Below are 15,719 nucleotides of genomic sequence, written 5' to 3'. Positions count from 1 at the left end.
GCTTCCTCCCATAATTGGGGCTTACCAGGGGTTGTAAAAATCTAATATATATATATATATATATATATATATATATATATATATATATATGTGTGTGTGTGTGTGTGTGTGTGTGTGTGTGTGTGTGTGTGTGTAGAGGGAGGGAGGGAGGGAGGGAGGGAGGGAGAGAAATAACAGTAGATAGGGAGTGAGAGAGAGTAGTTAGGTAGATAGATAAAGGGACAGATAGATGATAGATAGATAGATAGATAGATAGATAGATAGATAGATAGATAGATAGATAGAGATAGGTAGGTAGGTAGGTAGGTAGGTAGGTAGGTAGGTAAGGAGAGAGAGAGAGTATGTGTGTAGGTAGGTAGGCAGGTAGGTAGAGGGATAAATAGAGAGAAATAGAGATAGGGAGAAATACAGTAGATAGGTATGTGTTTCTGCTGGCACAGCACTTGATCAATGTAATTCTCACCAATCAGTTAAAGAGCTTTCCAAAAGGAAAAAAGTATTTTTGCACTCTGCAAACCTCCCCAAAATGGCAAGTTTTTCACAAAAATGGACTCGTTCCCCCCCCCCCAAAAGGCATGAATAGCCTTGGGGGACTTGCAGAGTGCTTCGGGGGGGAGGGCAAAATGAGCAAAAAAGGCCCATTTTTCATGAAAACGGGCCCGTTTTCCATCAAAAAATTTGCATGCATAGCCTTATGGAGACTTATAGAGTGCTGTTGGGGGCTGGGGGCAAAAAATGGCCCATTTTGTGTTCATTTCTGTCCTCCCCAGCCCCCAGGAATTCTCTGAAAGCCTCCATAAGGGTATGCACGGCCATTTTGGTGAAGGGGGCGGGGCTCCGGGAGGCAAAAAATTGCTGTATTCAATGTATAAGACGCACCCAGATTTTCAGCCTCTTTTTTGAGGAAAAAGGGTGCGTCTTATAGTCCGAAATATGCGCTATTTAAGTTATGTAAAATGTATCAATAATAGAAGCAAACCAAATATAATTAATAAACCCTTCTAGGAAAAAAAGACAATGTAAATGTTCATTTTTTCTTTATACTTGACAACAGGAACCACCGTTGAGTGCTACAATAGTAGCAATACATTAAAAATAAACTAAAACAAACTTGTTAGTTATTACTTTGCATATTAAACCCTTAAACTGAAAGCACTTTTTAAAATCCAACTTAACATACCCATTTTATTCTTTTTTTAAAAAAAATTACCTTGCTGAATTGAGAACAATTTGAAGCTCCAAACACTTGAGACAGTTACTTGTTCTAGGTGACATGAAAACTTAACTAAAAAGCCAAAGCATAGCAGCCTAGAGAAAAGTTTATCAATCCAATGCCATGCGATTTTAAAATTATGTTATTCCCTTCTTCCTAATTATCCCAGCACTGGGGTGAGGATCCCCAAGGGTGGAGGAAAAAAAAACCTATAAGATTTGCCCTTTTACTCAACTTCCTTATGAGTTGAGTTACAGAAACCTTCCCTGTTATTTAGGCTCATCCATTTGTTTTGGGCCATATCGTTCTAATATTGGGAAACAAAATAAAATCATAAGCTCAGTCACTATCACATGATCTTTCACTTAGTGACTGAGTTGCCAGTCCCAATTGTAGTTGCTAAATGAGAACTACTTGTATCAGGGGTTGGTTTCTCGCCCCGTTCCAACCGATTCGGTTGGAACGGGGCCGGCGGTGTCCTTGTGCACGCGCGCGGCGCACGCATGCGTACTAGCGTCTGTGCGATGCTCCAGCTGCTCCTGGAGGATCGCGCAGGCGCTGTATGCGTCCTGCGCATGCGTGGAAGCGCAGAACTCGTCAAAACCGGGTAAGGAGCGAGGGCGGGCGGGTGGGCCAGTCGCCGTTCCCGGAAGTTACTTACTTCCGGATTCGCCGACCAACAGGTTCGCAGGGACCGCCGCGAGCCGGTTGAAACCCACCCCTGACTTGTATGAGCAGAACTATCAGGAATCAAAGAAAAGTTTTACTTATGTACATGCAGCTTCTTTTCCTTCTCTCATCCTCCGTATTGCCTATGAAATATATTCTCAAATTTACATACCATACTCCATGACTCATTTGCTAGGCTATTTTACTGTACTTATTTATAACATCATGGACCTGCACGGTATTGTGTTACTTGTGAAGCAAAAGAAAAATAGTTGTCTAGGAAAGTTTCCTGTGCTTTCAAGAGGGAGAGGGGTAGGAATAGATTTTCTGAAAAAGGGGATGGGGTGAAAAACGAATCAGGGGTCTCAAACTGACGGCCCGTGAGCTGGATGCATCTTGCGCAGGCCACGCTCACCCCACCTCTGTGACGGGGGGAAAACATCGCAGTACATCACATGATATCATGAAGTTGCAAGTTTGACACCTGTGAGCTAGAGCAGTGGTTCCCAAACTTGGCAACTTTAAGATTTGTGGACTTCAACTCCCAGAATTCTCCAGCCAGCAGAGAATTCTGGGAGTTGAAGTCCACAAGTCTTAAAAGTTGCCAAGTTTGGGAACCACTGAGCTAGAGTAAGGAAGGTTGGTTGCCATCTTTCACCTGAAGCTCACATTACAATGTTATTTCCAAGAATAGAACTGAGCAACTTTTTAGATGCCATCTTTAGAATACAGAGATAAGGGAACGCAAGAGTCTCGGTGGATTGATAATATTATAGGTTATTTTTCAAAACAGAAATGTCAGCTGAATGTCCAGAGCTAATCCAGATACCTTTTCCAAATGATTTGCTCGTAGCATTACTATTGCTACAGTTCAGCTAAAGATGTGAGTCCAAGGGAGAATTTCTATTGTCAAATGTATTCCAAAAGTGCTAGCAAAAAATCCCCTCAAAACATTTATATTTGTATCAGTCTTCTTCGATTCCAGATACTCCTCACCCATGACAACACATGAATTTAAATGCCAGATTTTTCCTCAATTTAGTTAAACAGGTTTAAGCTTTTGGAGCGAGTTATTATTTTGTGTCACTTATTAAAAAACGAAATTCCATTGGTGTCTTAAGAATGCTGTTTAAATTAAATAAGAATTAAATTATTCTTCATGTTTACAGAAGCTTAGGCAAGAGCCTGATTTTGAGAAAAAAAATATAATAATATTTTCCATTTCCACAATAGGCAAAAAAGCTGTTACACACAAGGGGCTCAGCAATATGCAACAAGTTTTTGGGGGCAGCTCGAGTTCATCCTCAGCAATATGTGTAATTGCCTTTCTGATAATTTGAGTCCAGTTTTAACTACAAATGTTGCAAGCGAGCTACCTGAAAGAAAATTACATAGCAATTTTAAATTAAGAAGTGCAGTTGACTCCTTTGTTTATGGAATCACTTAAAAATGCCAACAAGTGTCATCAAACAAAGTAATTATCTGGATTCACAATCTAAGACAAACACTGATTAAGAAACAAACAGATAACACACACACATTCAACAAAATACTTTTTAACTAATATACTACTAACTGGAAACCTCTTACAGGCAACCTGGATTAAATGTGGTTCATTGGAAAATACAGAAAACCTAATATTTTCAAGCAGTTTTTTTTGTTTTAGGAGCCGAGGTGGCGCAGTGGTTAAATGCAACGCTGCAGGCTACTTCAGCTGACTGCAATTCTGCAGTTCGGCTGTTCAAATCTCACCGGCTCAGGGTTGACTCAGCCTTCCATCCTTCCGAGGTGGGTAAAATGAGGACCCGGATTGTTGTTAGGGGCAATATGCTGACTCTGTAAACCGCTTAGAGAGGGCTGAAAGCCCTATGAAGCGGTATCTAAGTCTAACTGCTATTGCTATTGTCCAGGTAGGACAAGAACACTCCGATGCCAATTGAAAACTTTTTTCTATAAATGCCTTTTTTGGTCTAAGGTAAGACCTCTGCAATAAAAGCTGTGCTGAAAGCCTAGAATAGAAACAGTTTGTGCAAAAAAATATGGATGAACTATTTATATCTGGTTACTGTAGAAGGTATAGATGATAATTATGGATTACCATCAATTCCAATATCTCTCTGCAACCATATGTTTTCAACTTTTTCTGAAATAAATCTTTGGTCTGAATCAACAGAGGCTTTTTTTACGAGATATACTTTCCTCCCATTTGAATGCCATGTGGTAGGCAAGCTAAGGTTAAAAACGGAAATAATTATGGAATTCCCTGCAAGTCTAAGCACTATAACCTTCAGTCAGTAGAGATGTTTACCATCTCATGAAGCCAAGTGCACTCCATAAAAATAAAGCATATAGGTATAAATAGAAGTTGTCTAAGGAGGACTATTTTCCCTGGCCTTAGTATTAGCAATAGCAATAGCAGTTAGACTTATATACCGCTTCATAGGGCTTTCAGCCCTCTCTAAGCGGTTTACAGAGTCAGCATATTGCCCCCAACAACAATCCGGGTCCTCATTTTACTCACCTCGGAAGGATGGAAGGCTGAGTCAACCCTGAGCTGGTGAGATTTGATCAGCCGAACTGCAGAACTGCAGTCAGCGGAAGTAGCCTGCAGTGCTGTATTTAACCACTGCGCCACCTCGGCTCGGTATTAAGCATGGCACCCTTTGTGGTTTAAGGTATTAACAGTTCCACCAAGAACCGGTACAATAATATACAGGCATGTGAAAAAAATAAGAATATCTCATTGAAATTTTTGACTTTTATCAATGTACAGACATTTGATCTTTATTTCAACAATATTGTTAAAGGGGATGTAATTTATCATGCACTACTTAACATTTTGTAATCCATTGTGTAAGTTAACATAAATCAATTTTCACATGTGAAAAGAGAAAGTACACAGCTGTACTTATTACCTCAAAGGTTTAAGATTAAAATCAGGTGCACAAGATCAGGTGCAAATGATTTAGAAAATCATCAGACAGGATCTAGTAGGAATCTGTATAATTGAAACCTCAGATATTTAGTTTGATTTGCCCTTTGTTTTTAAGTGTGTGGTATCACTGTACGTAGTACTAAAAGAGCTCTCTTGAGGTCTTCAGAAAGAATATGATAGATGCCTATATGTCTGAAAAGGAATTTAAAAGAGCTTGCCAAACAGTTCAACATCAATTATTCTACTGTTCTTTACATCTACAAGTGGAGAACATTTTAAACAATTGCCAACTTGCTCAGCCTGGGAACAAAGCACAAGTTACTGAATGAAGTCTCTAATCAAATCTTATTATGTGACTTTCGATAGTAGTCTTGCTACTGCCGATATCAAAGTAGTACTCAAGCGTACCAAAAGAAAAAAGCTTCATAAATTAGATCTCACAGGGGAGCTGTGCCAAGAGGAAACACTTGCTGTCCAGAAAGAACATCAGAACAAGACAAATGTTTACTCATGAACACCTAGACAAACTTTTGGAACAAAATGAACAGGATAAATAAGACAAAACGCAAGAGTTATTTGGCCATAATGCTTGAAGGCCTGTTCGGAGAAAACCAAAGACAGCATTTCACCAGAAGAAGACAATGCCAACTGCAAACCATGCTGGTGGCAATGTTATGGTTTCAGGCTGCTTTGCTACATCAGGAGCTGAGCAACAGGATCTAGTATGAATTCCTCAAAGTATTAGGTTAGTGAAGGAGAACCTTTTTTGGCTCGCGTGCCAAAAGCGGGGGGAGCACAGTGGGGTCGTGTGCGGGTGTGCCACACCCATAATGCAATGCACGACCCCAGCGCGCATTCACGCATGACCATCGCTCCCCCCCCCATTTTTTGCATGCTTTTTTTGTCCTCCCCAGGCTCCAGAGGTTTCATAGGAGCCTGGGGAGGGCGAAAACAGCCCCCCCCCGCTCCTCCCAGAGGCTCTCTGGAGGCTTCAGGAGCTTCCCTGAAGCCTCTGGAGCACAAAAAAACAGCCCTATGGGCAAACCAGAAGTTCAGGAACCGACTTCCGGTTTGTCTGTAGGGCTGTTTTTAGTCCTCCGGAATCTTCAGAGACCTTCTGGGGGCTTCCCTGAAGGCTCCGGAGGACGAAAAACAGCCCTACAGACAAACCGGAGTGACTTCAGGTTTGCTCGTAGGGTCATTTTTTGCCCTCCAGAGCCTTCAGGGAAGCCTCCAGAAGGTTCCTGAAGGCTCCGGAGGGCTAAAACTGACCCTACGAGCAAACTGTAAGTCCGTTTCTGAACTTCTGGTTTGCCCATAGGGCCATTTTTTGCGATTCGGAGGCTTCAGGGAAGCTCCTGAAGTCTCCGAAGGGGGCAGGGGAGGCTGTTTCGCCGTCCCCAGGCTCCTATAAAGCCTCTAGAGCCTGGGGAGGGGAAAAACAACCTTAAAAAAAGGCTGAAGTCAGCTGACAGGGAAACGCCTCACGTGTCCTGACAAATGGATCTGCATGCCACCTATGGCATGTGTACCATAGGTTCGCCATCCTGGTATTAGAGGATGCTTGAAAATAATATGAAACAATGTCAGAAGACTGAAGAACAACTGAAAATGCTCCTTGCAGTTGACCTGAAGCATTCTAGTGTATTCATCAAGAGATGAATCATCAAGAGATGGCTACAAACAAATAAAAGGAAATGGAGGGTAATGGAAAGGCCAGGTCAAAACCCAGATCTAAATTTCACGGATACGCGTGATTTGAAACAGGCTATGCAAGAAACCACTCAAACAGGCAAAAATTCTAATGGAAGAGTAGAAAATTTCTCCCCAGCTAATGTCAAAGACTGGGAGCGATGCCTATCCTGATGTTGTTTCTGCCAAAAGGGTTATATAAGGTATTAGAACAGAAGGAGATTGCATACACCATATATTAATTTTTGTTGAATAAATGATTGCAAAGTCATTTCTCAGAACTTTTTTGTTCAGTTATATCACCTTCATCTTTATATACTGTTTGAAATTACGAATTGTTGTATCCAAATATGTTTAAGCAGGAAAAATAGTTTACATGGGATGTATTTACTTTTTCATGTGGCTGTAGTTACAAAGAGATCTTGGAATCAATGGTAATCCATAAAATATTGTAGGTAACTTCAACAAATACTGTATAATTGAACCATATTTTTCAGTAGTTTTATCAGCATTCTAAACCTACTTGAGTAGAATAGTGGTCCTTGAAGTGATTTGTTAACACAGCCTTTGCTTAATTAATAATACATATCCCAACATTTTGAAGCCGACAAATAAGGGCTAATTGATAGATTCTCAAAATCCAAATACGACCCTATGAGAATGACTCATATAATAACAATGTATTAAAAATATGAAGCATTTTTCAGGAGGGCCCCAAGATTTTCTTTAAAATTCTGTTCTTTACATTCAAAAGGTAAAGCTTAGCTTAGCTGGTATTATGTTTAGAATTATTTTTCAGTTACCAAAACTAAGTGCAATCATCTGAATATTACTTGGAAGAATAATATTTTTACTTACTTCCCCACACAGGAATATCTTTGCTTTCAGCTTTCATAACAATGGAAGCCATAGTCATTGTCACTGGTATTGCATCAAAATACGACGAATGTGGAGCCAGCGTCAGAATTGCTGCTTCAGTGGGCAATGCCTGTCTGCCCTTCACATTTATCCAATGAAATCCACCAGCAAGCCACATTGTCCTCATAATTGCCTTCAGCAAGAAATCAATAATTCTGAAAACAAGTGAATACAACAGATGCAAAAGAAACCTTGTTATTTTAAAATAACAGGCTAACCCTTCCTAGTTGACCAAAACTTTTGAATATATTAAAAAACAAAGTTCTCGTTTCTTGAGAATGTTTTAATTTTAAAACATCATACTGTTATGTAAGATAATTAAAAATAGCTTAAACAGTAAAATGTGACCTATGTGCCCAGTGATTCCTCTGATTGATTTTATTATATATATATTTCCAAAGGCAGATGGTTGCAGTAGATCACTATAAAACAAAAAATTACTAACATCTAACGTAAATTGATGGTGTGTAAATTTGGGGACCAACAACCATGCTTGGCATTTAAGTATCATGCCAAGGCATCCAGTTCGAAAAAAATAAAGGACAGAAATGGATGGTGTTATGACAAAACAACTAATTTAAATTAGGTAAATGAGAATTGTTAAAATGCTTATTACCTGTGTTCAAAATTCAGTGGCCTTATAGCAGAAAGTTCCACTGTCCTCATATCATTCTGTTTTCTCCCAGAATGTGTTAATTTGGGGATAGTTTACTGCTTTCTAGAAATGATTATTCCAGAACAGAAATAGCCCTAAAGTTTCTAGAACTGTCGGCAGTCTTAAGTTATCCAGACTAGAATAAATAATTGCTAAATCAATCCTGCTTTCCTCTGATTTTACTATTCACTTTATCACCTCCTTATCCAACACTTCTAGAAATCATAATCAAGCCTCCTCTGTATCCAAACAAAATGAGTGAGAGATTCAGGAAAATAAAAAAGCCAAGTTTCACAATCAAATCAGCTTTATAAAAGCCATATGAAATAAAAAATGAATGAATTTCTGAGCCTCTCCCAGTCATTATCCATCATAGATGTTCAATCAAAGCAGGCAAAATGTATCCATTCTATGACATAAATTATATTACTATGAAACCTCTTTGTCAATATTGAAACAATAATATTGTTGAATTCCTTCCCTCTGAAAGCAAAACTTTGATTAAAAAAGAGAAGTTACATTTTTATGCATAAGGAGCTTGGCCACAAAGCATTCTCTAAAGGTGAAGGAGTGGGCATCTTCACGTTATATATATATTTCAATGTGCATGTCAGAACTAGGTGTTTGAACCACCTCTTTTTCTTTTAAGATAATATGATGAAACACTCGGATGACAGAACACTATTTTCTACATTATTTCTCATATGACTAAATGTGAAAAGTATGAACGAGGAGAGGCTAAACTGCTCAGGAACGGCTAGATTTTGATCCAATCAGATGTACCTATTGTTAATCCTGGTATTAACATTGCACGGGAGAGCACACACTGAAATACTTCCACAAACAGCCCAGCTCTCAAGAGCTTATCAACATTTTCAGTAACTCATCTTCAAGTTTAAAGAGAAAAGTACAAATGCAGTTTAAGTAATTGAGGAAGATTCTACACTAAAATATAAGTAGCATTGTAGGATGAAGTTATTCATTGTAAGCAAATCTCTCTCTATCTATATAATGCCTTATTATGGAAGTATACTTTCTCTACAACAAATTCATTTTAGAGTCATAACAAAAATATAAGTATTTTAAGTTAGTTATCTAAGGATTGCAATATTTGGAGACTGGAGGCCACAACTCAATTTCTCATGCTTCTTGAGGGCTACATAACCTCATGCTTTGGGAAATAAACCTCGCCATCCTGACCCTAATGCTACATCCATTGAAATAACATCACTGGAAATGATAATTGCCATATTCTGGGGCTGGACTACTGGGAGGGTGAATAGATAAGATCCTAAGAACTGAATGGAGCCCACTTTGCTCACTGCTGTCTTATACCATATCAGTTGAGGTATGGCAAGAGATACTGGCAAGTAAAACAGACATAACAACTTACTTTCGCCACCACGATATCGGTTTTTCTAGCTGTTTTTCAGCAGATCCTATTGAGGCAATGAAGGCAAAAGGCCAAGCCAGCAACATCATAAACGCAGCAAAAAACAGCCGGATGGGGAACAGTGTCAAGGTCATGAAGACAATCTGCAAAATTAAAAGGATTCATTTCAAAGGATTGGATTTGGACACAAGCCAAACAATATTTGATTGATGAGCACATAAAACAATTAACAAACCTTTCTTAGCAATAGCAATAGCAGTTAGACTTATATACCGCTTCATAGGGCTTTCAGCCCTCTCTAAGCGGTTTACAGAGTCAGCATATCGCCCACACAGTCTGGGTCCTCATTTTACCCACCTTGGAAGGATGGAAGGCTGAGTCAACCTTGAGCCGGTGAGATTTGAACCGCCGAACTGCAGACTAGCAGTCAGCTGAAGTGGCCTGCAGTACTGCACTCTAACCACTGCGCCACCTCACCTCTTTCTTTCTCTGGCATATGCATTAAAGCTGCTTTAATTGTGGTTCCAAAACTTCATTTTGTACAGATAGCAAAATGTTAAAGTGACAAAAAGACAGGGGTGAAATCCAGAAGGTACTGACAGGTTCTGGAGAACTGGTTGCGGAAATTTTGAGTAGTTCAGAGAACCGGCAAATGCCACCTCTGGTTGGCCCCAGAGGAGGGTAGGAATGGAGATTTTGCAGCATCCTTCCCCTCAAGTGGGGTGAAATGGAGATTTTGCAGTATCCTTCCCCTGGAGTGGGGTGGAATGGAGATTTTGCAGTATCCTTCCCCTGGAGTGGGGTGGAATGGAGATTTTGCAGTATCCTTCCCCTGGAGTGGGGTGGAATGGAGATTTCCTGCCATGTCTACCAAGCCACACCACACCCCCAGGACTGGTAGTAAAAAAATTTGAATTTCACCACTGCTAAAAGGGGCAAAGAATTATTTCCAATTCTAGACAAAGCCCCAGTGGTTGTTAAATAAAATTGTCATATTCCTATATATAATTTAATTAGCATGGAAGAGCATTTATAATTAAACACTGAGTTGGAATAGTTAGAGATTTTCAATATTTGTTTAAAATCTAAATTTCGCCACAGCACTTTAAAGTAAAATTGGTTGCAGAAATTGACTAAAAGATATGCAATAGTGCTTTGGCATATAACATATAGCTTTCACAGCACAGATAACCATAATTGTTTAATATAGGGCCAAACTAAATCATCCATGAATTGTCTGTAACTCAACCTATTTTGGCAACTGCAGAGCACTCTTAAACTGCTATGTTGAAATCTAGTATTCAGCATTAGTGGCATATTTTACACTTATTTTGTGGGGGGGGAAACCCCACCCATTTCGTCCTTCACCCTTTTCTAGGTTTCAAAAGGGAGAGGAGGCTTAAACACATCTTTAACCACCTGATATGTCAAATTTGGAAAAGTCTCATGGTTATAATACTACAGCTGAATACTAAATGAAAATATCGCATACTGTTTTTACAAGAACTGAATCATGGGAAAGCACAAACTTGAATTTTATTCTCAAAATTCCTCTAAACTAGTTCCAATGTATCAGGACCTGTGTCCTGCTTTGCAGATGAACTCACAGCAAAGGGATGTATACATCATCTCAACTGTCAAATTTTTTGCTTCACATTTTTATTCTGATCTTCTTATCAAGAAACTCAGAAGAACAACCATGAGTATTACTTAGTAGCTCACATATTTATTTCATTTATTTCAATGTCTTGTAAATTACATACGGTCAATATCAAATATAATTTTGATCTGATTTGCAAAAAAAAAATATTCTTTTCATTTTAATGTAATGAAAGAGTTTTCTGCAATCAAAGCTGTAATTTATCGTATTTTTATTTGCTTCCAAGGACAGCATTTGTAATTTTTTATATTTTGGGACCACGTTTTTAGTTCTTTTGGGGATATTTTTTTGGGGAGGAAATTGGTTTCAGTAGAAAATTAATACCATTACAATAATGTACACAGTTATGTGAATATCCATACTCGTACCAGGGATGTCCAATTATACCGATTTTATGTTCAAGACATCTTACCAACTATCAGAAATACTGTTAACAGTATAGAATTTATTATAATTCAACTTCTACCATTTCATTTATTCATTATTATTTATTCATTCAAGAGCCAAGGTGGCGCAGTGGTTAAATGCAGCACTGCAGGCTACTGCTAGATCAGCAGGTCAGCGGTTCAAATCTCACCGGCTCAGGGTTGACTCAGCCTTCCATCCTTCCGAGGTGGGTAAAATGAGGACCCAGATTGTTGGGGGCAATATGCTGGCTCTCTGTAAACCGCTTAGAGAGGCCTGAAAGGCCTATGAAGCGGTATATAAGTCTACTGCTATTGCTATTGCTATTGCTATTCACATAAAAATGATTTTATATATAATATGCTAAAAATACACTTGACTTAAATATAGTCTGAACAAAAAAATAATAATAAGATAGTGATCATTAAGACCTACTATACTTTCAAAAATGGATTAGGATTAAGGATCATGTTACTTTAATGAACAGGATAAATGAATCAGTTACATGAACCTATTTCACTTTTTATGCTTGGAAACTAAAGAAAGAGTTTGTTAAATAGAAAAACATGCACAAAGGATGACAATAACAATTAAAGGATGTGTGAAATATGTAATTTATCAAAAGTAAAAAAATAAATTCTAGAGGCAGATATTAGTTTAAATATGAATATTACTCTAATTTATTTTTGTGTATTACATAAAATATTCTAATCATTTTTACAATGCAAATTAACAGATATATAAGGTTGGGTTCTCATTACAAATGATAATATAGCACTTTGAAGTAAGTCTGAATGACAGACAGAAAATCATAAAAACACAATCACATTAAAATGTATCAAGAATCTTTCATTCTGAGGCACCAATGATGTCTAATATATATTACATGGAGAGCTACCTTTAAAACGATTCACATTCTAGCTAAATATTAGCATCTAATGCTATTATACATGTTCTTATGATTTCTGAGCCAAATCAAAGCCTTCTAGATAGCTCAAAAAGATTCTACCCAAAGCTGGAACTAGAAGACAAGAGATATCAAAGACTATTTTCAAATCCCCATGAAAAGAAAATTTGCCTGAAACGGACAGTATTAGCTCAAACAAAAAAAGTGTAGCTTTCTGATTAACAAACAAAATTTTACTTCTTTCATTCACCCTTCCTTTTTTAATTCTTCCATGACCAACATTTTATTATTTATTTCTTATTTTAGTTATTAATCATAAAAAAAATTCTGCTGGATGAAAAAATGGCTGGGGGTGGCATTTTTATACTTAATATTCGAAGAGATTCTCCACATACAAACTTAATATAGTGCTCCTTCAAAATATATCCACATAAAATGTATATAATGAATGAGTGCACACCTACACATATGTACAGTGTTTAGGTTTATTAGATTTATATGCCGCCCTTCTCCCAAGGACTCAGGGCGGCATACAACATTAAAAGAAACACATAATACAAAAGTTTTAAAAAAATTAGAATATCCCAAACCCAATTAAAATTGACAGACATTTTTTTAAAAAAAAATTCGAATTAAAATTAACAGTGATCAATCATTTCTTTTGTTTTGTTCAGGCCAGGCTGGCTTGCTGGAAAAGCCAACTTTTTAGGGCGCGTCGGAAGGACCGGAGGTCGGGGATTATACGAAGCTCCGGGGGCAGCTCATTCCAGAGGGAAGGCGCTCCCACAGAGAAGGCTCTCCCCCTGGGGGTCGCTAGCCGACACTGTCTGGCCGACAGCACCCTGAGGAAGCCAACTCCAGTGGCAGTAGGTGGTCTTGCAGGTATCCTGGGCCTAAGCCATGGAGTGCTTAATTAGTACCTTGAATCACACCCGGAAGACAACCGGCAACGAGTGCAGGCCGCCTAAAAGGGGCGCAACATGGGAGCACCTAGGTGCCCCCATGATAACCCGCGTAGCTGCATTCTGGACCAGTTGAAGCTTCCAGGTGCTCTTCAAGGGCAGCCCCATGTAGAGAGCGGTGTACACTGTTTCCACCTATGCTATTAGATTCTAGTAAAAGAGCACTGTCCGAGTCATATAATAGATTATTATCTAGTGGGGGCCTAAGAAGTTGGCTTTTGGTGTTGCAGAACGTGCCTTCTGAAACACCTATCTCCATCTTCCCCAAAATCTGGCATTTCCTAAAACTGTAGGGTCCCTGTTGCTCTCTGATTTTGGCTGTGGGTTTTTTTTGCAGATATTTCATTACCAAAGTAGGTAAGATGATCATTTGCTCTCATTTTATATAGTGGCTTGCCCTGTCTGTGTTGGTGGGTCTGGTTTGGGTGGTTCCTTGATGAAGCTGTTGTTTACTATTAGCTTTTTTGTTTGAGTGGATGGATGACTGGGGTATTGTTTACTTCTTGATTGTTAGTCCAATGTTAATCTTGGTGGTTAATCTCTGCTCACCTGAGTGCTGATTGCAGGTAAAGAGGTATTTTGCCTTTTCCGTTTCCTTTTTGGCTTTTTGATTGTCTCTTTTAAATGGTATGTAGATGTTGTTTATTTCTATGTGTCTGCTGATGGCCAGTGTGTCTGAGTGCCAGGTGTCTAGGAATTCCCTGGCATTTTTGGACTTAATTAATCTAGGATATTCATACTTTCCCAGTTGAAACTATGGTGAAGTCTGTCAATGTGTTGTGCAATTATTGATTTTTCATCATGTCTTTTGATGCAAACTGGTGTTCATGGATTGTGTTCCGCTAGTTTTCTTCCTGTGTGTCCTACATAGCGGCTATTACAGTCCTCTCACTGTATGCTGTAGATGACTTCTGTTTTTTTCTAATGGGACTGGTGGGTCTTTTGGTCTAGTTAGGATGTTTTGGAGGGCTTTAGTTGGTTTGTGTGCCTAGTGGATACCATGAGGTTCTAATGATGGTTTCTGAGATGTTTTTGTGGCAGTGTTATGCTTTTCACAGCTTGTGTTGGTTGTGCTCTATTGGGCAGAGTCAGGCACTTTTTGATAAAGTTGTGGGGGTATCCCTTTTTTTTTTGCAAGATGTTATATTATAGATGATCTATTTCCTTTTTCTGATGTTCTGCAATGTTTTCCTAAAGCCTTAAAAACATGTGGAGCTGGGAGATTAATGAGACCAGTGAAATGCAAGTTATTGTAGTGACTTAGTCCTCAGTTGCCAATTATTGTGGAAAACTTTTACTGAGTTTTAATTTCTATGCTATGCCCCCCGTCCGGCACTGTTGTGAAGCCATATATCTTGTTTGAATAAAAACATAAATAACAAATATATTGTGCCTCAGATTTTCCGTTTAAGAGGCATATGCAATTTGATTATTTTTATCAATTCAATTTAAAAGAGCATAATCATGAATCATTTTATATTTCAAGCGGAAATTAACATCACAGAAAATTTAATGACCATCTCATCTTACTACTTGTGGATGGGTTTCTAGAGATTAATATCATTTACTGCTAATCCAAAGTAACTTAAACAAATTGTTAACATTGTGATCTTAGCATGTTAAGTATTAGCTAAAACCACCAGACAGCACTGAAGATACTGAAAAAAATCTGACTGGATATTGTTTGCTATACTTTTTATTAGCTAAAACGACCAAAAAGTACTGTAATTGTATTTGTGATCGTTTGCTTTAAGTTATCATATTGAAAATAAGAATATAGGAGGGAAAAAGGACTAATCAGAAAATATTCTTAAACCTTGTCTGTTAGAATGGAATGATACAAGCCGTTTATATAATTCTTAGCGTGTAAGTACTTTGTGTTCCAATAGATTCTGCAACAGCTCAAGCATTGCAAACAATTCTAATTTCCTGTTTTGCTTGTCTTGAATTATGGGGAAAAAATATCTTGCAATAGCAGAGATAACCATGAGAGCATACGCATAGCTGAGAAATGACATGCTGCCCTGAAGATTTTCTGTCCTACTACCTTTTTATAGAAAGTTAAAATTGGAACTGAATGTTTCATTTCAAGACTGAAAAAACGAATGAGGGTAGGAGGAGAAATAAATTTATGAAAAAGGCAGATGAGATAATAATGGGTATGTTTCAGATTTGACATCATCTATTTTTCACATTGTCACTTGACACTTTTCATGAAGTTCATAGATGTCCACAACTTAAATAATATGGATGCTATTATACCGTATTGTTTTCTCTAGATAACTATTTTATCCCCTCTGATAAAGCCAG

The 15,719-nt window shown here is 38.3% G+C and overlaps 1 protein-coding gene across 1 annotated transcript in view; it reads right to left on the bottom strand.

Annotated features, from left to right (window-relative positions):
- The window catches only part of LPCAT1 (lysophosphatidylcholine acyltransferase 1), a 55,860-nt gene that overhangs the window by 31,906 nt on the left and 8,235 nt on the right, over positions 1-15,719 (bottom strand). The window contains exons 2-3 of the mRNA XM_032220280.1: positions 9,476-9,618; positions 7,368-7,582 (exon numbers count right to left, since the gene is read on the bottom strand). Of these exons, the coding sequence (XP_032076171.1) occupies positions 7,368-7,582; positions 9,476-9,618 (358 nt within the window). The remainder of the gene's footprint in view (positions 1-7,367; positions 7,583-9,475; positions 9,619-15,719) is intronic.

The sequence above is a fragment of the Thamnophis elegans genome, chromosome 6, assembly GCF_009769535.1.
Source record: "Thamnophis elegans isolate rThaEle1 chromosome 6, rThaEle1.pri, whole genome shotgun sequence".
Classification (NCBI taxonomy): Eukaryota; Metazoa; Chordata; class Lepidosauria; order Squamata; family Colubridae; genus Thamnophis; species Thamnophis elegans.
This window is presented reverse-complemented; position numbering and strand designations above follow the sequence as displayed.